Source organism: Cucurbita maxima, unplaced genomic scaffold, assembly GCF_002738345.1.
Source record: "Cucurbita maxima cultivar Rimu unplaced genomic scaffold, Cmax_1.0 Cma_Scf00004, whole genome shotgun sequence".
Taxonomy (NCBI): Eukaryota; Viridiplantae; Streptophyta; class Magnoliopsida; order Cucurbitales; family Cucurbitaceae; genus Cucurbita; species Cucurbita maxima.
The window spans coordinates 4923873-4944421 of NW_019272020.1; the positions used below are offsets into that span (position 1 = coordinate 4923873).

The 20549-nt window shown below is 35.2% G+C and overlaps 5 protein-coding genes across 6 annotated transcripts; 1 reads left to right on the top strand and 4 right to left on the bottom strand.

Moving 5' to 3' along the window:
• Window positions 1-399: 399 nt before the first annotated feature.
• Window positions 400-2084, bottom strand: LOC111477693 (probable WRKY transcription factor 49). The gene is made up of 3 exons (XM_023121575.1): window positions 1717-2084; window positions 1478-1627; window positions 400-844 (listed from the first exon to the last, which is right to left on the bottom strand). Exons 1-3 carry the CDS (start codon window positions 1998-2000, stop codon window positions 400-402), a joined length of 879 nt encoding a protein of 292 aa, XP_022977343.1. The 5' UTR covers window positions 2001-2084.
• Window positions 2085-6428: 4344 nt separating this feature from the next.
• Window positions 6429-8281, bottom strand: LOC111478324 (protein FAR-RED-ELONGATED HYPOCOTYL 1-LIKE-like). The gene is made up of 3 exons (XM_023122528.1): window positions 7990-8281; window positions 6946-7376; window positions 6429-6702 (listed from the first exon to the last, which is right to left on the bottom strand). Exons 1-3 carry the CDS (start codon window positions 8040-8042, stop codon window positions 6617-6619), a joined length of 570 nt encoding a protein of 189 aa, XP_022978296.1. The 5' UTR covers window positions 8043-8281; the 3' UTR covers window positions 6429-6616.
• Window positions 8282-8296: 15 nt separating this feature from the next.
• On the top strand, window positions 8297-13223 carry LOC111478256 (hsp70 nucleotide exchange factor fes1-like). Its single transcript, XM_023122435.1, has 7 exons — window positions 8297-8418; window positions 10266-10409; window positions 10876-11018; window positions 11131-11181; window positions 11711-11932; window positions 12064-12166; window positions 12379-13223. Exons 2-7 carry the CDS (start codon window positions 10324-10326, stop codon window positions 12965-12967), a joined length of 1194 nt encoding a protein of 397 aa, XP_022978203.1. The 5' UTR covers window positions 8297-8418; window positions 10266-10323; the 3' UTR covers window positions 12968-13223.
• Window positions 13224-13345: 122 nt separating this feature from the next.
• LOC111478307 (thaumatin-like protein) lies at window positions 13346-14545 on the bottom strand. The gene is made up of 2 exons (XM_023122505.1): window positions 14232-14545; window positions 13346-14140 (listed from the first exon to the last, which is right to left on the bottom strand). Exons 1-2 carry the CDS (start codon window positions 14293-14295, stop codon window positions 13464-13466), a joined length of 741 nt encoding a protein of 246 aa, XP_022978273.1. The 5' UTR covers window positions 14296-14545; the 3' UTR covers window positions 13346-13463.
• Window positions 14546-15389: 844 nt separating this feature from the next.
• Window positions 15390-17445, bottom strand: LOC111478293 (putative cyclin-D7-1). Of its 2 annotated transcripts, XM_023122490.1 has the most exons (6): window positions 17018-17445; window positions 16854-16940; window positions 16345-16443; window positions 15927-16250; window positions 15706-15835; window positions 15390-15410 (listed from the first exon to the last, which is right to left on the bottom strand). In XM_023122490.1, exons 1-5 carry the CDS (start codon window positions 17249-17251, stop codon window positions 15737-15739), a joined length of 843 nt encoding a protein of 280 aa, XP_022978258.1. In that variant the 5' UTR covers window positions 17252-17445; the 3' UTR covers window positions 15390-15410; window positions 15706-15736. The 2 variants fall into 2 exon arrangements, with proteins under 2 accessions (XP_022978258.1, XP_022978257.1); XM_023122489.1 differs by lacking the exon at window positions 15390-15410 and having other exon boundaries at window positions 15417-15835.
• Window positions 17446-20549: the final 3104 nt, after the last annotated feature.

Consider the following 20549-nt stretch of genomic DNA (forward strand, 5'->3'; position numbering starts at 1 on the left):
ATTTTCAACAATTATTGGTAGCTTTGCAAGGTCAAATCAAATAAATATCAACCAACTCGATTGAACAATATATATTATTCTTCAAATCTTTAAACTATTACAAACATTAAATAAATATTCTAACCCTTAAAAAAATAAATGACTGAGAGTTGATCTGAGATCTCATACTTTGTTTTCGTTAACTTTTGTTGAAATATCATTGCTGACCCAACCGAATTTGATCCAATAATTATTTAGAAAAATAATTTAGGTATTTTATAAATATAATTAAAGATTAAAGACAACTAAATTATAAAAGAAAAAGGAAAAAGATGAGTACGTTTCAATGGCTTTCAATAACCCGTTGAATACAAATTTATATTATTATAATTATATATTTATATCATATATATAAATCTTTTATATTTCCCAAAAATGTGAAAAGTAGGAAGGTGCGAAGGTAGGACACGTGGACGGCGATGGAGGAGACATTGGAGGCGAACGGTAGGATGAAGAGAAGGACGAATTTGAAAGAGTGTTGTGATTGGTTGATGGATTTCGGATCATCCATGGGACCACATCCTCGAGCAAGCCTTGTGGCCCAGTTGTTTCTTTTGGGTTGTCTGGTGGTAATGGGCCTGGAGTAATGAAAGCTGGCCTTTTGTGGGCTTCCATCTCTGGGCCGAACATCTTGGGCTTCTTGGTTGGAGATTGGTCTTGTGGGCCTTGGCCCATTAGGAAGAATGGGTAAGCAAAGTGGAGGTGGAGGCCCTCGTAGGTAATGACGAACGTGTCTGGATCTTCCATGGACCTTTCTACTTGCTTCTTCGCACTGCATCTTGGATTGGAGCACCTATAATAGCTCCTACAAAAAACAAAGGGAATTAATTAATTAAAAACTTAAGAGGGGTTGTTTCATAAAGGTCACCAGCAAAAGAGGCTTAGTTTCTTAATTTGTAGTAATTAATGGATTAAGAAGGGTAATTTTGTGGTTAATTAAAGCAAAATAATGGTAGATAAGAGAGTGGTTTGGGAAGTTAATGACATTGATTTAGTTGCATCATTGATTAAAGTGGGTGTGTTATGTAGAAAAACATTATATTATTCTTACGACCCAAAATTGTTTATTCATTTTTATTTATGACACGTTTCTTCATCTTGTCCACTCCCATTTGACTATCATTCTTAAATAAATAAATACATAAAAAGCATTTTCTATTGAACTTTGAAGGAAGAAAAGTGACGTAATTTGAGGGTCAAAATTGTCCTTAATATTTTAAGAATTTAAATGTTACAGATGATATCAGCTCAATCAGCAAGCAAGCAGATATTGGTTTTGGTCTGTTATATATATATATATATATATATATGTCAGTTTCACCATTTTCAAAACGGGTCGAACAATTTACAAAAAAAAAAAATATTTGGTTTACGTCTCTAATTAATATGGAATATCAGGTAATTCATCCAAAGACGAGAAACAAGTGAGAAAAATTACCTAGGATTGGGGCTGTTCTTGATGGACTTCTGACCATACTTGCGCCACTTATATCCATCATCAGCCAAAGAATTTCCATCACAGCTCTTGATTCTGATGCTATATTTATGTTCAACATTATTCACCGTCACTCTCTCCCGGATAGAAGACCTGCCATTAAAACAAAACCCCTCGAATTAAATTCATCTGAATCCCATTAAAAACAGACACTCCTGCTCCTGCATTTGAATATCACTTACCCAGCAGTAGTACGAGGAATGTGCGTGCTTGACTGCAGGTTTCTTGATCTAGGGGTAATGGAGAGCGCATTCTCCACAGCCCCAATTGTCGGTCCGAAGTAGGCCGTACTACCAGGGACAGGGAGCATGGTCGCTCGATCGCTATCGGCGGCTTGGGGGACGAGGAAGAGCGGAGAGGCAGCTGTGTCGTTGTCGTGGTGGAGAAGGTCAGTGAGGCTGAGTAGATGGTCATCGGAGATGGTGTTGTAAATATCCGACCAGGGAATGGCAGCCAGCGACTCCATGAAGATGAACACAGAGATTGAAATTTGGAAGAAGAAAAAGAGAGGATAAAGTGGAGTAGATGGGAATTCAGGATATGCGGAGAGGCTTTTACGTCCGTCATTGGCATCTTCAATTTGACTTTTTTATTTTATATAGAAATTTCACTCTGATTAAATTCTTTTTTTTTCCTTCTAAAAAATAATATTAAATTATTTTGTACATTTGACTTTTCAATTTTTTTTTTTTTATTTTGTCTTTCTACTAATTTTATAAATTAAAAATCGAGAAACTTTTCAAAAATTTGAAAATATGCTCTTATATAAAATAAAATTATGTATATATGAAATGACAATTCTACCCTTATACAAAAAAAATTTAAAAAACAAGTTTAGGTCTAGTCACAGTTGACCTTCTCCACTTTTATTTGTTTTTATGCATATGCGACCTTAGGTTATAATAAAATTAATGTGTGCATTTAATGGGGAGAAGGCATAGGAACCATAGAAAAAATAAATAATTTATTTTGAGCTTGTTTGTATTGTCTGGTTATTTTGTTTTTTGATGTGATGGATGAATTAAAGTGGACCAAACCCTACCTGACCCTTGAACCCCTCCCCGTCTTCAACTAATGCAAAGAGTCAACCACTAACCAAAATATATTAATTAATAAATCAAATTATATATATATATATATATATATATATAATATATTGTTTAATCTTTGAATTTTATGTTGGATTTATAAGATTTAAATTCCTTATTAGCCTTCTCATTGATGGACATCTACCTCTATTATTTATGAGAGTTTTTCTATAAAATAGAAAAATCAAATCAACAATATTGTAAATAGCATAAAATTAGCTACCACATGTGGATTGAAAATAATCACATAAAGGGCAGTAAATTCTACTTTTTTACAAAAATGCCCCCATATGGCAAACCCTACAACTTACCTCATACACTCGTCTTTATTGTATAATACTGTAATATTTTCGGGAAATAACTATTTATTTTTACTCCTTATTTTTATAATTCAACCAACAATTATTTATTTTTGTATTTTCAACCTTCGCTAGAAATTTAAATAATGGAAATAATTCGTTTGTTTGTAATACTCATGCAATTAATCTATAGATAATGAGTCAAAATTAATTAATTAAAGAGTTTAATTAATTTATTTTATATAACGGAAACATATAATATTACAAATACACAAAGTTTTCGTAGCAATGCTAAAATGATCCATTCAAATTAATATATTAAATGTATTATATTTTCCTTTTTATTTATTTATTTATTTATTAATTTGACATCATCCAAATCTATTATCACACAATTCAAGATTTTTTGTAATTATTTGAATAAAGAAATAGAATATGGCCTCATTTACGACTCTATTCTTTTTTTTTTCATGTCAAATTTTACTATTACTATCTACGTTTAATTTACTAAATAAAATATTAAAGGTAAAACTATATCTAAAATTTAATTATGTACCGATAGAGCTATCGAGACTGAACAAAAAATAATAATAATAATAATCGAGGTAAATTTTATAAAAATATTTTTTCTTACAATACCACAATTATTTTTTCAATTTTGTCACTAAATATATGAGATATATTGTTTCACATTTCCAACATAATTTTATTATTAATATCAGCTTAAACCACAACTAAATTGTCAATGTGTGTGGCTGCTTTAAAAAAATCTACTTTTATTACAAATGTTTAGATATGTTACCTTCTTTTAAAATATTACTTTAAATAACAAATTTATTTGACTAAATTATATGGAAAGTAATTCTATTAATTAAAAACATGTTTTATTTTTGTTAACCTTTTATTAAAACAACTTTCATCAAATTATCCATCAAATAATATAAAATGTAGTCTTTAAAATATTAATTTTGCATTATATATAGATCATCCAACATTAAAATGTGTATAATAACTTCATAAAATTTTTAATTTCATATTCTAGTTTCTAAAATTTTTAAGGTCAAATAACATCTTTTATTTTTGGATATTATGAAGCTATGAATTTCTTAAAATGTTATTAAATACAAAATTAAATCATAAAAAAAATAATAATAAAAGGTCAAATTTATGAATCTATTTCTATCCAAATTTGAAATCTGACCAAGTTAATTAGTAATTTAATTAATGACCATTAAACCCACACAAAAATATATTTTATTAATTAATTTCTTCAAACAAATGTAAATTTAAAATGTTTTATTGAAATATAAGGTAATAATAAACTGCCAAAGACTTATATAGCATGTTTAAGCAAAATATTTTTTATAAGAATGTGGAAATCTCTTCCTAACAAATACATTTTAAAATCGCGTGATTGACAACGATATGTAACAGACTAAAAATAGACATATTTAATATCAATAAGCTTGAACTATTACATATCGGGTGATATGTTAATAAAGATGTAGGCCTCTAAAAGAGTAGATCTTAAGAGAATGAAACATTATTTATACGAGTGTGAAAAACTCTTACTCACATATACGTTTTAAAATTGTGAAGCTGACGGTAAAGTTGAAATTTATGAGTGATTATTATTATTATTTTTTACTGTGTAAATATAAAAGATGAAAAAGAAAAAATTGAGGGTTGTCAACTACAGCGCAGTTGCATAACGTAACCCCACCATGGGTGTCTGTCTGATTGGTTTACTTTAAAGTGAGCGAAGGTTTGTCTGTTTGTGGCTTTGACTTTGTACACACGACATACAAACCGGACCGGCGGTTTGACCAATTGTCAGGTTTCGAACCTTAGCCACGGTACCCCCAAAGCAACAAGGTTTGGGTTTCAGTGTCAAAAAGTCAAAGGTATCTGCGAGACACGTGTAGAGGGGCCCCACATTTTACTCGAGGATCTCGTGCGGGAAGGATGGAGCGGCTCCGAGTTGTCCCCGTCCTGCTTTGGATCCGACACCTGACCATGACTCGTGTCGGATCCTTCTAGATCCAAACAAAAAGAAGAAGCGTGATCCCCTCGTCCATGTCAACCATTCTTTTTTTTTTTTTTTTTTGTGTTGAAAAATAAAACTGGGAAGAAGGACAAAATATAAATTTAGTTGTTCCATATGAATTTGGTTTTTTTTTAAAAATAAAATTTGAAAGGGAGAGCCATAGAAAGACGGACGACATGTTATAATTACTCGGGTCACTTTCAATTATCACAAATATGACAATTTATCGTTGTTTTTGTTATTATTTGAGTTAAAAAAAATTTCAAATCTAGAATGACGAGTGATCTATCTTTTGCTCTCGAGAATACTAAATCAGCCGATGGAAAGGAGTGTGTTCAAACGTATTATTATAACTCAAAATAATCATAATAACAAAAGTAATAATTGTATATATATTCAAATTTTGGTTCATATAATTTGAAATTAGTGTAGTTTTTAGGATAATGACCGGTAATCGTACTTTTAATTCTATTTTTACATGGGCAAGATATGGAATACAAAGTGTACCCTTTAAAGCCTTATTGGGCTTCTATGAATTTGGGCCGAAAGTCCACGGGTATATAACTGAGAGGCCCATAATTTAGCGGATCGAGATGTCGGTGCGTCAGGTGCATGGGCTCCACATGTATGCCACGGGTGGCGGTCGGAATTTGAAGAGAATTTAAACTTCTAATTTTATATAATATATTATCTCAACCTATTCCATATTTATTAAGACTTGTAGACTTAATTGTGAAAAATATAAAAATTTATATTATTATATTAATTCTAGAAAATTTTAAATATAGTAACTCTATTATTAAATACAAAATAAAAAATTATAAGGCATTTTTAAATGTAAACTTGAAAATTTAGAGGGTAAACTTGTAATTTAACATTTTTGTTTTTTTTTTAATAGAAAAAAGACAATTTGTTGAGACATTATAAAAAATAAACCAGGCTTATAATTGTATCACTATAATTTAAGGATATATTTCTTGTCCTTAGGGTTATTAAAGTATTTATTTATTTATAATTTTATAATGAGAATATTTAAACCCTGAAATTTTAAATTGAAACTTTTGGGGTAAGCGAAAGGACAAATGTCTGACGCCGAGGAACTGCACTTTTAGAATTCCGGCGGCATCCAAATGCCCGCCACCGCCGAAGAAGAAAGCAGTCACTGGCCGGAAGCAGCCTCCACCGACGAGCGGTTATTTCCACACTCCCGATCTCGATGCTTTGTTTTCCATGCCGCCTTCATCACGATGGGAAGCTTGTGTTTAGATGCATCACGGTATTCGATTCGTCAAATTTACAACATATTTGAAATTTTATCTGTTGGATCGATTCGTTTATTTCTTCCGTCATTTTGGATCATCCGTCCGTGAAATTTGGCGGTTTATTGTTCTTCATAGGGTATAGATTTAGTACTTGATTTCTTGTAGGCAAAACTTCAATATATGTGTTGTGAATGAGAATTAGTTTGGAACTGTTAGACCAAATAATTGGATTGCATAAACCAGTTCTGTAGAATCTCATTTGCACACATCACTTGAATTGAATTGTATTACACTTGCTGAAATTCTTTCATCTTAAAGAACAAGCTAACGCACACGCACACTTCAAATTCATTGAAAGTGGATATAGAGATTCAAGATGTTAATCATCAGGGATCCAGGGATGGCAAAACCCCAGAAAAGTATTGCTCAAACTCTTGATCAATGGCTGGTGACATAATCTTGGACTCTGCCTCTGCATATTTGAATGATTCAGATCTAATTTGTGTATGGAAAAAAATATAAAACTCACCCAACATCACAAATTTTGTGAAAAAAGAAACGAAAAAAAAAAAAAAAAAGAAATCCTATGATCCCTGGTGTCATCTCTTGAACCGTTTTGATCTCTGGTTAAATCTTAATTCCATCGTTGAACTTTGTCACTTACTTCATTTAAATCGTTATATAACATGCAAAGATGAACTGAGAATTTCAATACCTGGGTCTATGCTCCATCTCCCAGATGACAAAACAAAAAAGTCATGATTGGAGTCTGTGGGGAGGAGCAAATTTTGAGTACTGTCACTGCAACATTGCTCATAAATGCTGGAATTTCCATGGCTTCCAAATTCCAATAGATCTTCCTCATGGCCATAGTTTAGGTCCAACTTATCTTTGATACCATCTTTCTCACCCTGTATTCGAACCTCTTCTGTGGATGCCATTTTTGTAAGGCTGCTTTCTCCTTCTTCTTTTGGGCGTTTTTTGTTGAACTTGAAGCTATCTTCTCCATAGGGAAAGCTAATCGAACTTGAACTTGGACCCCAACATGGTAGCTTAGGTGTGGGTAAACTTAGTTGCTCAAACAGTAGTTTTCTTTTCTTCTTTACATCAAAGCTTTCAGTATCCCATGGTTGAAACCCAGAGAAGCTGCAAGAATTTGAATTTTTCTTAGTACGTCCAATTGAGGTCGGTTTAATTACAATAATGACAAGTTTCATTGCATAGTATTTTAGCGCTGATCTAAAGTTCTATGTTTGTTCTCTATCTTGGAAATTGAAGAAACCCTTAGATAATGATTTTGTCGTTTTTTTAAATCTGATCAGGGCTTTTGTAAGGATCAAAAACTATAAATAGAAGAAAATAAAATCCCAAATATCCAATCATTAAAATATCTAAATTTCTAAGAGATAGACAAGGCATCAAATCCCTACCCAAAAAAGGCACTGAAACCATGATTATCAGCCAGGCCAGGCCACTAGAAAACCATGATTATAAGTTAGATTATGCATAGGAAGCCAATTTTCCCCCTAAAAGATCAAAGCTCCCCATCAAAACACAATCAACATGCAGAAAACAGAGAAGAGAGAGTGAAACTTCTAATAAACAAACAAACCCAGAACTCAACCCATTAAGAAACTGCCAATAAAGGCAGAAGCTTCAAGATCTGTGTTTCCTTTCAATATGTTTTGCATCAGCTTGGTTCACAGACAGCCATGGCGGCCAAAGCAGAGAGAAAGGTTGAGAAAGATGTAGGACGTACCTGTGAGTGCCACCGTGAGATGGATGATGGCGGGGGTGGTTCTTTTGGTCCATCGTCGGAGAAGAAAGAGAGATGGAAATGGGAGGAAGGCAAGAACCAGAGGCATCTGGTTTGGATGGCGTCGATAAATAAAAGGAAAGTGGGGGAGTGGGAGGAGAGGTAGGATTCGAGGAGTTTGAGAATAATATTTTAATTTTAGTATTTGTTTATGCGTCGTATTTATCTATCTCTGTTTTTATGTTTCTTGTTTAATCCTTCCGATGGCACCTAGCTGAGGCCGAGGAAGCAGAATGCACATGATTCCTCCCAATGCTTGTCTCGATGCTGTGCGACGACGTCGTCTTATCATCATACAACCTTCTTCTTGGCTGTCGTCGAATGTGCGACTGGCACGCAGTTTCCTGCCTTCTTCTGATGGGCACGTGGACTGTACACACTCTCCCTATTCATTTTTTCCTCCTTTCTCAATTTTTTTTTAATTTCTTAATTGAATTTAACTTTTCAGAGGATCGATCAATATTTAAAGTTGAAACCATACAAAATATTAAATTTGAAGAATAAATATCATACTTCAACCAAAGTTAATTATAATATTAAATTTGAAGAATAAATAATCATAAAGTTAATTATAATATTAAATTTGAAGAATAAATAATCATATTCAACAATAATTTATAAAGTTAATTATTAATTTTGATGAGTGTTAAGAATATTTAGTAATAAATTATAGTTTACCATATATATTATATTTGATATTTTATTATAAAGCAAATATCTAATATTTGCCTTATTATCATAGGTATCTTTCCATTTATTTTTATTTCCATATCCTTGTAATTTATTTGATTATAAATAAGATAACTTTCACACCATTTAGGTGTGGTGGATTAATCAAACATTCACATGGTATCAGAGCCCTCTCGGTTTAACAACCCCGATCCTTTCTTTTCAATGACTTTTGAATCCTCTAATCTTCTTCTCCACCACCCCTGCTGGTTTTGACGCTGCAGGGGCAGTCTTCATGGCTGCCGTAGTCGGAGCCGATTGATTACTCTTCGGCTCCACCCTATTGACCTCCAAATCACCTTTCGTCATACTCTGTACATAGAACCTCACCTTTTCCAACCCAATCGGTTTTCCCCTTGGCCAATATAGTCTCTCTCATTTTCTTCCCAATCAACCTTCATCCTTCACATAAACCCTAACCTAAACCTATCAACCTTTTGCAGAGATTTACCTTCGGAATCTGGGTGCCGCACTGGCCTATTCGCCAACCAAGTTGCCGCAACCCTTCCTGCCAAAATTGGCTTCTTCGCCTGATGAGGCGACTCTTCCGACTGCCCTTCTCGCCAAAATTGGCTCCTTCGCCCAATGTGGCGACTCTTCCGGTTTCAACATTGTCTTTGTCCCTTGCTCTAGGTTTCCCCTTCTACTTCTTGGGGTTAGAAATATTCTCACCAGAGCCAAGGCAGCATCGTCGCTAAGCGACAATCCCTTTTCATGGGTTAGACATATTCTCGCCGAAGCCAAGGCAGTATCGCCGCTGAGCGGCGATCCCTCTGCAAATTTTTGATGGCCAAGAACCGGGTTGTTAGCATATTCATAAAAAGTGTTTCTCAACCTCTTTGAATTTTTCAGATTCAAGCTTCACGTTCGTTTAAATCCGACGCTTAGCTTAGCTTGCGGTGGGGTGTTAAGAATATTTAGTAATAAATATGGTAAACTATAATTATTAATTTTGATGAGACACTCCTCAATTATTAAACTATTATTATCTTTTTTAAAGCTAAAAGAATAAATAAATTTCTCTACTAATATTATCGTTTTAAGGACATATTTGTATGATTAGATAATGAATTGATAACCTTTTAAAGTAGTTAGCGAAAATTAATTATTTTATTTGACCATATATATATATAGATTCAATTGATATTTATTTTTAATTTTGTTTTTTAAAATGGATGGATATTAATAAAAATTTTAAAAATTTAAGATATTTTAAAAATATTATTAAAATGTTTTAAAATATTAACTATGTCTAAAATTAACGATACAATATTTTGAGACATTTTTGAAAAATTAAGAATATTAATGGAAGTTTCGAAAATATAGGAAGGAGAAAAGTCATGAATTGATCCAATACAGATGTAATTCCTGAACCGAAGGATGAAGAGGGTTCCCGAATCATCAGCTTGCCGCGTTTCTTTTATATAAGATCGACTTGCCGTCTTCGCACCTTCATTCTTACCATCCCTGAATTTTGTACTTCACTGCAGATTAATCCATCTTCTATTAACTCGAGTATTTAGGGATTCCTTCGATTGCTAGACGGCTATGGCGAAAGACGGTCCCAACTGGGATGGGTTGCTCAAATGGAGTCTCGCTCACTCCGACGGAACTCGCCCTAATCGTAATTTGAGGTTCTCTCTCTCTCTTGACTTGTCGATTAATCAAGAACTAAGATCTGCTACTCGCCTTTGTGTCTGTTATTGTTGGCTTTGCCGGATTCTTGCTGTAGAAGCTGTTAGAGAGCTTTTGCATTCTGTCTATGTAGTGGATGTTAATTTAAAAGTTGTTTGAGTTGCGAACAGCAATAAGAATTATTTAGCTGGAAGAAAACATTATTTGCTTAAACCTACCATTTCAGTAATGGAATTGATTCATGCGATCACATTTAAGTCGTATTCTTGTATTTTTTTAGCATAGCAATCGATATCCAGAATTGTGTTACTATGTTCGTGCATTCTACAGTTGTTGCTAATTTTGAAGGTGTGAACCTTGGTTTCAGATTATGTTCTGTCGCCGTGGTTAGGTTTATCTGTTTTGGGCGATATGTTTTCTGCGTAATTTCTTAAAAGATGGTATTGAATTACGTCTTTTTTTCAGTGAGGAGGATCGGAGATGGTTTATGGAAGCAATGCAATCCCAGAGTGTTGATGTTATCAAGCGCATGAAAGAGATAACCCAAGTGATGCAGACTCCTGAGCAAGTCTTGGAAGCTCAAGGTGTTAATCCAGAAGATATTGAAGGTACTTTCATTTTCAGAACTCTCCTTCACCCCCGTCTACCCGGGCAGGGGTTCTGTTTCCTCTTCAAGGATATTTCCTAAATTATTTCGTTCCATTTTTCTGTTCCTTGCAGATATGCTTGATGAGCTACAAGAGCACGTTGAGTCGATTGACATGGCTAATGGTAAAGTACTTTCTTTATTGCATTAACAAAATAATTGTTGGGCAGATGGGGATGGTTTCTATGATACCAACGAGGAAGCTTGATATGCTTTCATTTGTTTAAGGGAAAAATCACTTGTTAGAATCTACAATTTGCCCTTAATTGACCATGGCCCTTGTAGTTTCTACACGTTTTTGCGACGGATAGGGATTTTCATTGCCCTTGAATTGAGAAGGTTGATTGCTATTAGGTTAGGCACCTAGTTTTGTATATCATGCAATAAGGGAAGGGAGAAGTTGGTGTAGTTTCTGGCATACTGTCTCCCATAAAACTAATGTAGCATTTCTTGGGGTTCTTTTACGAAGGAAAATTAGAAATGACTTTGAATGGGTTTCGAGCTGTTACTTTCTTAGCAAGGGTTTATGAATTGTGGAATGGTCATTGATGAACTTTCTTCCAGAATAAAAATATCACTATTGAGTTTATGGTATCACTTCTTCGAGTAAAATTATTTCTCATCCTCTTCACATTAATTATATTGCGCTGACAGACCTCCACTCTATCGGTGGATTGCATCCGCTTCTTGGATTTCTTAAGAATTCCCATGCAAATATTCGAGCCAAAGCTGCAGAAGTCGTGACCACTATTGTTCAAAATAATCCACGAAGTCAACAACTGGTGATGGAATTGAATGGTTTAGAGTCGCTCCTATTAAACTTTGCTTCCGACCCCGATGTCACTGCTCGGACCAAAGCTCTTGGTGCTATATCCTGTAAGTACATAGATTCCTTTTTGTGAAGAAGTGTTCAATTTGTATCTCTGTTTAGGCCTGGAGGCTTTCGTATAGGTTGCTGACATTGGCTTCCGTTTTGTTTTTCCCCCCTTTGGCTGCTTTCTCTGCAGCTTTGATTCGACACAACAAACCTGGTATTACTGCATTCCGACTTGCAAATGGTTATGCAGGCCTGAGAGATGCTCTTGGCTCCGAGAGTGTGAGATTTCAAAGGTAAGTATGTTTAATCGTGACAGATCACCTTCAACCATCTTGCCCTCACAACTTTGAGAAAATCCAATTTCCTCATGGGGGGTTTTAGCGGCTGTAGGAATAAATGGTTTGAATTGCAAATCGTGTAATTCCCTTTGTTCGGGGATAGCTTTTTTAATTGATCGAGTCTGCTTCTTGTTATACAACTACTCATTGAGGGAACATTTTTTCAGGAAAGCCCTTTACTTGATCCATTACCTGCTGCTTGAAAATGCTTCAGATTGCCACATCGTGAATGAGCTTGGATTTCCTCGCATTATGCTACACCTTGCATCCAGTGATGATGCTGATGTACGGGAGGCTGCTCTTCGTGGTCTCCTTGAACTTGCCAAGGATAAGACAGGTGAGAATGGTGGAGGATTAGGTGAAGATGATGACAAGTTAAAACAGCTTCTTGAGGAGCGGATAAAGGGAATCAGTTTACTGTCACCTGAAGATCTTGCGGCAGCTAGGGAAGAAAGGCAGCTTGTTGATTCACTCTGGAATACCTGCTACAAAGAACCATCATCTCTCCGTGAAAAGGGCCTTCTTGTTCTTCCTGGGGAGGATGAACCACCTCCTGATGTTGCTAGTAAGCATTTTGAACCTCCTCTGAGAGCTTGGTCGGAAAGGCCTCCGGCTGATACAAGTCCTAAAACTGAAAAGAAAGAAACTCCTTTATTGCTGGGCTTAGGTCCTGCACCTGCACCTGCACCCGAGGCTAGAGATGTTACTTCCAGTTCCGCAGCGAATACAAACGGAAACGTGGATTCGACTTCATAATTTAGGCTGTACATTTAGTAATTTCTACGCCAATTCAATGATTTTGCTTTCCCCTTCCTCTGTGCTACAACGCTGCCATGGTTGAACTTACACAACCGAGATGATCGATGTCTAGAACATCAAACTGGTAGCGGCAACACTACTCCTTTCTTTATTATGGTTATACCTTTCTGAGATATTTACTAGCAATTGCTTTGTGATAGAATTCTAGTTTTGCGACTTGTTGGATTTAGAATGAAAGATCATGTGCTGTGAACTTCAGAATATATAAAAGGAGAGGTCAATATGCAACTAGATATCTGCTTTGATCGCTTCCAATTTGCCTCAGAAGGTGAAGAGAACAGATATCTACTCTGATCATGAATGCTTCTGAATTTGTACGAAAATTCTCTCCCATTGATAGAAGGATTTTCCCATTACAGTTACTTAAGATAGGAGAAACGAAACCTTAGCGATAAACTAACAAAGCAGAAGACACAGCCTATCATGTATCCATCTATAATTGAGGAGGGCAAAAAGTAATGACATAACGAGAAGCCCTGCACCTATTAAGACTGGAGGAATCATCAAAAGCGTAGCTATAAGCCTTGGGGCATATGGCTTTAAACAAGTGAGCAAACAGAGTAGGCTTGCAAGTATTTGGATTTGCATATTGTCCCGTGCAGCAATACTCTGCCGATTGCATAGCCAAGCAAGCGCTCTTGCAGCCCACCACCTTGCTGCCCCTTCTCACCTCCAGCGTCGATGGACAACAAATATTCACGTCAACCTCGCAAGACGCCACCCCACACCCAATCCCTCCCCCCACCGGCTTCATTGACACTGGCAAGTTGAACCCATCCACCAAACTCACATCATAGAAATGTAGGGCCGACGTGGATGACCCTAATGTCATTTCCACCAACGTGGCTGGCGGCTCACCCCCAACTCCTCCACAATGTAGTCGCCCACCGCAGTCGCCCGTCTCGCACGAGCCTTTACCATTGGAGTCAAAGTTGCAGCCTTGTCTGCCCCATATCCTCCCCGACCATTTGTCCGGCACGTCAATGACTACTTCCTGGCCGCTTCCAAGTAGAAACCCGCCCTCTTTGGGCGTGTTCTGCCCAGCACCGCCAAGAATCCCCGGCCATACGCTTTCGTTACAGTTGTTGACTATGATAATTTGTTCCGCATCTGCACAAAATGAACACGAATTAGTACATTTCTACGGCATTTTGGAAAAAGAAGACATTGTATTGAAGATAGGAGAAGGAGAGAGTAGTACTAATCATGAAGAAAGACATTGATAAGCAGAGAAGCACAGAGATGAGAAGGGAAACAGTTGCCATGGCATCACAAAGCTGTAGAGAATGCGATTAGAGAGGAGGAAAATGGGCAGTACTGAAGGAGGAGTATCCCCATTTCGTATACAGATAAAGGGCAATATTCATTTCTTGTGAATGGGGATTTCTTTCCCCCCCCCCCCCCATAACAAAATCTGTGTCTCTCTCCCACATCGTGAATTAGTATAATGGGTTAACCCACTAGAGTAGTTGGATTAGTGTTCAAGACACGTCCATTTTGAATCTTAGAACATGCCTAGTTTTCTTTTCTTATAATTTGCTGTATATTCTTCTGAGGTTGTGTGGTTCAAACATCTATTTTCTCCCCTTTTCTTTTTGTAAAGACAATTAGGATGGTGGATTTATATTCAACATCAAATTGATTCTATCTTTCTTTATAAACAATGAGAAAAAAGGAAAGCAATAGCCTTGATGGGAGAAGGGAGGACTAATCAACCTAAAGCTCCCTACTCGGGTCCACACTAGCTAGTTCGGGTGGACCCGAAACGCAACCGCTTTTTACCTCATCTCATGGCGACTTTAGTTTTTAGTTTTTGAAAAATGTGGTTTTCTCCAAATTTCTTTAGAATAGTCCTCCTATTTTAAAATGCAGTTTTCTAGGGAGAGGTTTTTACACCTTAGAATGGTTAGTTTCCCTTTCCAACATTGTTCGTTTTGATTCGTTACGTATAACCATCAACCTTACAGTTTTAAAACATGTCTGTTAAGAGGTTTTCACACCCTTATAACGAATGCTTCATTTCTCTTCCCACCCCACATGTGATCTCACACCGTAGAATTTCAAAAACAAAAAAATCAATTAAGCAAATAACCATCCTATTTTTGGTATTCTAATTTATAAAACATAATTTTATAGTTCTATTATATATATATTTTTTAAAAATATTTATGTGAAATTAAAAATGAAAGAGTGGCTTTAAAATGACGTGGCATGTAATCTTAAACCTTTTCTTTTACGTCCTCTAACAAAATTAAAGTAAATGGTAAGCTTTAGATATAAATTGAAATAATTAAGGTTGTTACTTTATGGGATTATTTATTTTTAAATTCTACCTGAAGAACAATAATCCTTTTTTTATTCTTCTTCGATAAGATTACACCTACAAATTTTGTCACATGAATATACGTGTAACTATATAAATCTAAGAGTTACAGTAACGATCCTGTAATTTGTGCAATTTTCCACATAAATATATAGACTAATGAAAATTAGGTCTCGATATTCATTACATTTATTTTCCATCTATCTTATAAAATATTTTCAAAACCTAAGCAAATTTTTTAGACTAAAAGGAGTAGTTTTTGTTTTGAAATTAGCCAAACAAATAAAATGGGTTTATTTTTTTTTGTAAAGAGACTAGAAAACTAAAAACAAAAACGACTATTAAACGAGACCTTAATTATTAATTTTAAGAAATGATCCACTTCAATAGCTCTGGTCCTTCATTAACACCGAGGTCGGGCTTTGAGGGCAGCGAGAAGACTGAACTGCTTCCAAAACCGCACGACATTTCATCATCTCATCCTACATAATTTAGTTCCACACCACATAAAATTATCAATGAAATATAACCATCCAAGTAAAAATTCACGACCAACCATGATATCTAATTTACCTTATGGGGGTGGTTGAAGAGCCTCATAAAATATGAAAGAGAGGGTTGAGAAGTGATTGGAGGAAGCAAGTCTAAAGAGCACCAAATTGTGGAGAGGGCAATTAGGCTTGGCTTGAAAGGCATGAGCCTATGATCCAACACAGCGCCAACAAGCAGCTCTGTGATGTTCGCCATCAATAGTGAAGACTCCAAATTGAGACCCAAAAGGTGAATGTAAGAATAAGGCGTTGGGCAACAGAGATGCCAATCCAATGCCTTTAGCAATGTCACCTCCATTCTTTCTATGGAGCTTTCATCGAACACATGATCCATATAATCCTCCATCTTCAATAATATTCCACATCCAAACCAATTCAATATCAAATTTTTTTTAAATTTAAACATATTTTTATTAATTTAGCCCCTTAAGAAAAGTTACCTGAATTTGAGTCAAAGTTGGAGGATAGGTCTCATGGAACTTGCAGGCTACGGATAAGCATGCAACGCCCAATAATTCAACCATCCAATCCTTCCATTCCTGCCATTCCAATTGAGTTTATAAGTAAAGAATATTATCTCCTTTGATATAATGAGATGGGTGATTTTTAATATGATATCAAAGTCATATTCTTAACTTAGTTATGTCAATAGAATCTCCGAAATGTTGAACAAAATGTGCACTGTGTTCGAGGGCTTAAGAAAAGGAGTCGATACGAATTCAAAGGAAATCATGCATTTATGAATAAGGAATACTATCTTCATTCGTCAGAGCCTTTGGAAAAACTAAACAGAAAATTATGAACATTTATGTTCCAAGTGGACAATATCGTACCATTATGGTAATTTTGAACATGAATAAGATTGAATAAGATAGAACGGTTGAAAAAAGCAATACCCAGATGAATTATCCAAACCCATCACAACACAAATGGGAAGAGATGTGCTTACTTTGGTTCTGTTCTTAGATATGAAGCGATCCAGGTAATTTGCAGCCAGAAAAACAGTTCCATGGGAGAGATTCCATCGACTTCTACACTGGATCATAAAACTAAAACTCGTTAGAATTGAAAATGATGAAAAGAAAGAACTGAAAACGATAAAAAAAAATTGACCTTGAGAAGCCATTGAATACATCTGAGCCTCACAAAAACAAGATCCTGAGTTTCAAGAAACTCCTTATAATGAGGTTCAGGCATGTAACTCATCTCCTTAGCCATGCAAACCGACACAGCCGCCTGCTCTTCATCTTCATCTTCCTTGGCACCTACACACACCAAACTCAGCCTCTTCCCATGAGTCTCAGCTGAAGTTGAAAGCCAATCCTCATCGCAGAGCAAACCTTCCATTGGTAGAAACAGAGAACACTGCAAGTTGCTCTGAGACAATGCAAATGGGGAATTTATAAACAAAGCTGTAAGGATTGAGAGAGAGGAATTAAGGAGGAGGAAGAAGGCATCTCCCACATGAAATGGGTTAATGAGAAGAGAAGGGTATGCGTAAGTTTTGGGATAATTGTTTTTGCTATCAATTACGTGAGAGCACGAGGGGTATGCTGGTTGGCGTTGGGCCCTTACAAAGCCCTAAAATTGAAGTAATTAAGCTCTGAAAAACAGCACTTGTGGCTCAGAAATCAAAGCTGTGTTCAAGTACTCAATTGACAGCTCCACCTCAAATCAATCACTTCTTTCCGAATTGCTCATCTTCTGCTTCAATCATTTCAAAATGCATTAGAATCAATAAAGCCCTACTTTTCAAAATGTTTTGATTCAATTATGGATTTTGATTTCAATCTCAATTAGATCCTAGATTGATATATAAAGTATATATTTGATAAAAATTCGACAGAAAGAGATATATTTGTTATATTATATTTAAATCTTTAAAAGTTATATTTAGTAAATTGAAACTATATATATATTTGGTTCGTGTGATATTAAAACTTACTTTTTTTTCTTTAGTTGTATTTTGTTTATTGTATATCCCTGAAGTCATCAATAATAAAACATTTAGCCAATATTTCTCTTTGAATTCTCTCTCGCTTTGTGCTCATTTTTATCTGTTCATCTTTATCGAATGTGTGCGCTGTTGAGCGATCTTAACAATAGATATCATAGCTAACAACTGGTATCGATCCTAACATGTCTGTCCCAGTCCCAGCGCATTGCTGACAAATATTAGCTTTCTCCTATTAGCTTCACTTCAAAATTTTAAAATGCTTCTAATGGGGTAGGTTTCAATAAAAACATTCCTCTCTTCCGACTCTGTCCTTGTATCCTATTTCAAATCTTTTCTTCACAAAATTTTTCATTTATTTTTTTTTTTTTTGCAGGATCGAGGTAGGAATTCTTTGCGGAGAGGGGATCATGTTCCTACCAAAATTTTCTCCATTTTTTATATATTCAAAAATATTTGTTAAAAAAATAATGGATAATTTATATTTTCCATATAGTTTCTATTAAAAAAAATGTAAAACACATCCCGATAAATCTAATAATATTTAATCTCAAATTTCAAAATATAGTATTTCATGATTAATATATATGTATATATATAATATATATATATAAATAAATAATAATACTAATAAATTAACTGTGTCTGAGTTATGTATATAAAAGAGATATGGCGGGATGAGCATTTAGGTGGGGCAGGATGAGGATGGGAATGGAGAATATAATGTCGTTTCCAATCTTATTTAGTTAACACGAAGAAATCTCTCATCCCTCCCTCTTTCATTTGCGTTAATGATTAAATTGATATCTCGACGCGAAACAGCGGGCACCCAGATGCTCGAGGGAAGTTATTTTGTTCATCTGTTGGAATATCTCAACTACCAAAGGGTATTGGTAATGGTAATGGTAAAAATGTAATTGAAGAGAGGGTCAAGTTGAAGAATGAACAGTGTAAGTTATGCATGAGAGCCATTATTTGAGAGTAAGTGCAGTGTGAGGCGGCAGTTATCCATAAATGGGCCATTATTGTTCCCACACATCCAATCTTCATATGGTAAAGATCACTTCAATCCACATATGCTTATAGAAAGGATTGATACGGCTATTTGGGTCAATATCGGGTAGCCTTGGACTCTTACATATGGTATCAAAGCTAGATATTGAGCGGTGTGCTAGTAAGGACACTAGGTCCTTAAGGGGGTGAATTGTGAGATCTCATGTCGGTTGAAAACGAGAACATAACATTTCTTGTAAATGTGTAGAAACCTCTCCCCAATAGACGCATTTTAAAACTATCAGACTGACGGCGATACGTAACGTGCTAAACCAAACAATATGAGCTAGCGGTGGGCTTGGACTATTGCAAATAGTATTAGAGTCAGTCACTAGACAGTGCGAGGCACTGGTTGGAGTAGGACTAGACCCTCTTCATAGTAGATGCGTTTTAGAACTGTGAGATTGACGACAATACGTAACGGACCAAAGCGGACAATACCTACTAGCGGTAGACTTGGGTTGTTACAAATGGTAATAGAACTAGACACCGAATGGGGTGGATTGTGAGATTCCACATCAATTAGAGAATGAAATGAAATATTCCTTACAAGGGTATGACCTCTCACTAGTATATATATTTTAAAATCGTGAGACTAATAATGATGAGTAACAAGCTAAAACAAACAATTTCAAATAGCAATGAACTTGAATCATTACAAAAACTTGCATCAATTCTTGAAAAGCGGTTTAAGAGGCGAAAACAGTGACCCGAGTGGATGTGGCCAACTTCTTTTATGTAATGCATTGAAGGCTAAGATGAAAATCACCTAAATTGCTCAAAGCAAGCATCATCATGAAAGTTGTGAACATCCCCATAACCATTGAAAGTGGGCTCATATGAATTTCAGTGGCACACGAAAGCTCAGGTACAACGACAATATAATGGAGACCATTATTATTGATTAGAAAGTTTATTATATCGATATATCAATTCAAATATAGTTCAATAGATAAGACATCAATTATCATTTTAAGTATAAAAATTTTTAATCTTACACTCCATAATCATAGAACAAAATAGAGAACGAAATTTTCCTCGGACCACCGACCACCACTCGCCATCATTCATTAGAATTTTAGGGACAAAAAATGAGTAATTTTCACACTTCAAATGGTCCCTTTGTGTTTGAGGTGTTCACTTCATGGAATCATGTAACCCTTGTGCGACTAAATTTGGTGAAACGTCACTTCATTTCTCACTTCAAATTTAATTTCTTTCTTATAAAATAAGTGGACATAATTCTTTTACCTTTATTGCATTTACATTTGTTTTTCCCACATTTTAGAAACATTTTTTTTTTTTTTTGTATTTATTTTCACTAAAAGAGTTGAAAATGGAATTTTGAAATAATAAGAGCATAAGTGAATTCATATTAAGGGTATAGTTGAAATATAAAATTTGAGAAGTTTAGATGTCTCCCGTTTCCACCATCTTCTTTGCACATTTTACACGCTAAAATTTTATCAAAATCAATCTTCGGTCTTCCAAAACTAAAATTACCAAGACACTCATCAATGGTCGGTTGAAAAGGAATTAGCTCGAGTAGTTAGATTTACAGGGCTCATGCAAATACATAAACTCTTTTACGGAATAGATTAGGTGATAAAAAAAGGCACCTTTTCAATTAATAGTCCA

Excerpts from the sequence above, each read along its gene's own strand:
- LOC111478293 (XM_023122490.1), bottom strand. The coding sequence starts at position 17,251 with ATGGAAGGTTTGCTCTGCGATGAGGATTGGCTTTCAACTTCAGCTGAG. Across the intron at positions 16,444-16,853 it reads TATCTAAGAACAGAACCAAA|GAATGGAAGGATTGGATGGT; the intron begins GTAAGCACATCT and ends TTGGAATGGCAG. Across the intron at positions 16,251-16,344 it reads CAACTTTGACTCAAATTCAG|ATGGAGGATTATATGGATCA; the intron begins GTAACTTTTCTT and ends ATATTATTGAAG.
- LOC111477693 (XM_023121575.1), bottom strand. The coding sequence starts at position 2,000 with ATGGAGTCGCTGGCTGCCATTCCCTGGTCGGATATTTACAACACCATC. Across the intron at positions 1,628-1,716 it reads ATTCCTCGTACTACTGCTGG|GTCTTCTATCCGGGAGAGAG; the intron begins GTAAGTGATATT and ends TTTTAATGGCAG. Across the intron at positions 845-1,477 it reads AAGAACAGCCCCAATCCTAG|GAGCTATTATAGGTGCTCCA; the intron begins GTAATTTTTCTC and ends TGTTTTTTGTAG.
- LOC111478256 (XM_023122435.1), top strand. The coding sequence starts at position 10,324 with ATGGCGAAAGACGGTCCCAACTGGGATGGGTTGCTCAAATGGAGTCTC. Across the intron at positions 10,410-10,875 it reads CGCCCTAATCGTAATTTGAG|TGAGGAGGATCGGAGATGGT; the intron begins GTTCTCTCTCTC and ends TCTTTTTTTCAG. Across the intron at positions 12,167-12,378 it reads GAGAGTGTGAGATTTCAAAG|GAAAGCCCTTTACTTGATCC; the intron begins GTAAGTATGTTT and ends ACATTTTTTCAG.
- LOC111478307 (XM_023122505.1), bottom strand. The coding sequence starts at position 14,295 with ATGGCAACTGTTTCCCTTCTCATCTCTGTGCTTCTCTGCTTATCAATG. Across the intron at positions 14,141-14,231 it reads AATGTCTTTCTTCATGATTA|ATGCGGAACAAATTATCATA; the intron begins GTACTACTCTCT and ends CATTTTGTGCAG.
- LOC111478324 (XM_023122528.1), bottom strand. The coding sequence starts at position 8,042 with ATGGACCAAAAGAACCACCCCCGCCATCATCCATCTCACGGTGGCACT. Across the intron at positions 7,377-7,989 it reads TCTCACGGTGGCACTCACAG|CTTCTCTGGGTTTCAACCAT; the intron begins GTACGTCCTACA and ends AAATTCTTGCAG. Across the intron at positions 6,703-6,945 it reads GAGATGGAGCATAGACCCAG|AGGCAGAGTCCAAGATTATG; the intron begins GTATTGAAATTC and ends TCAAATATGCAG.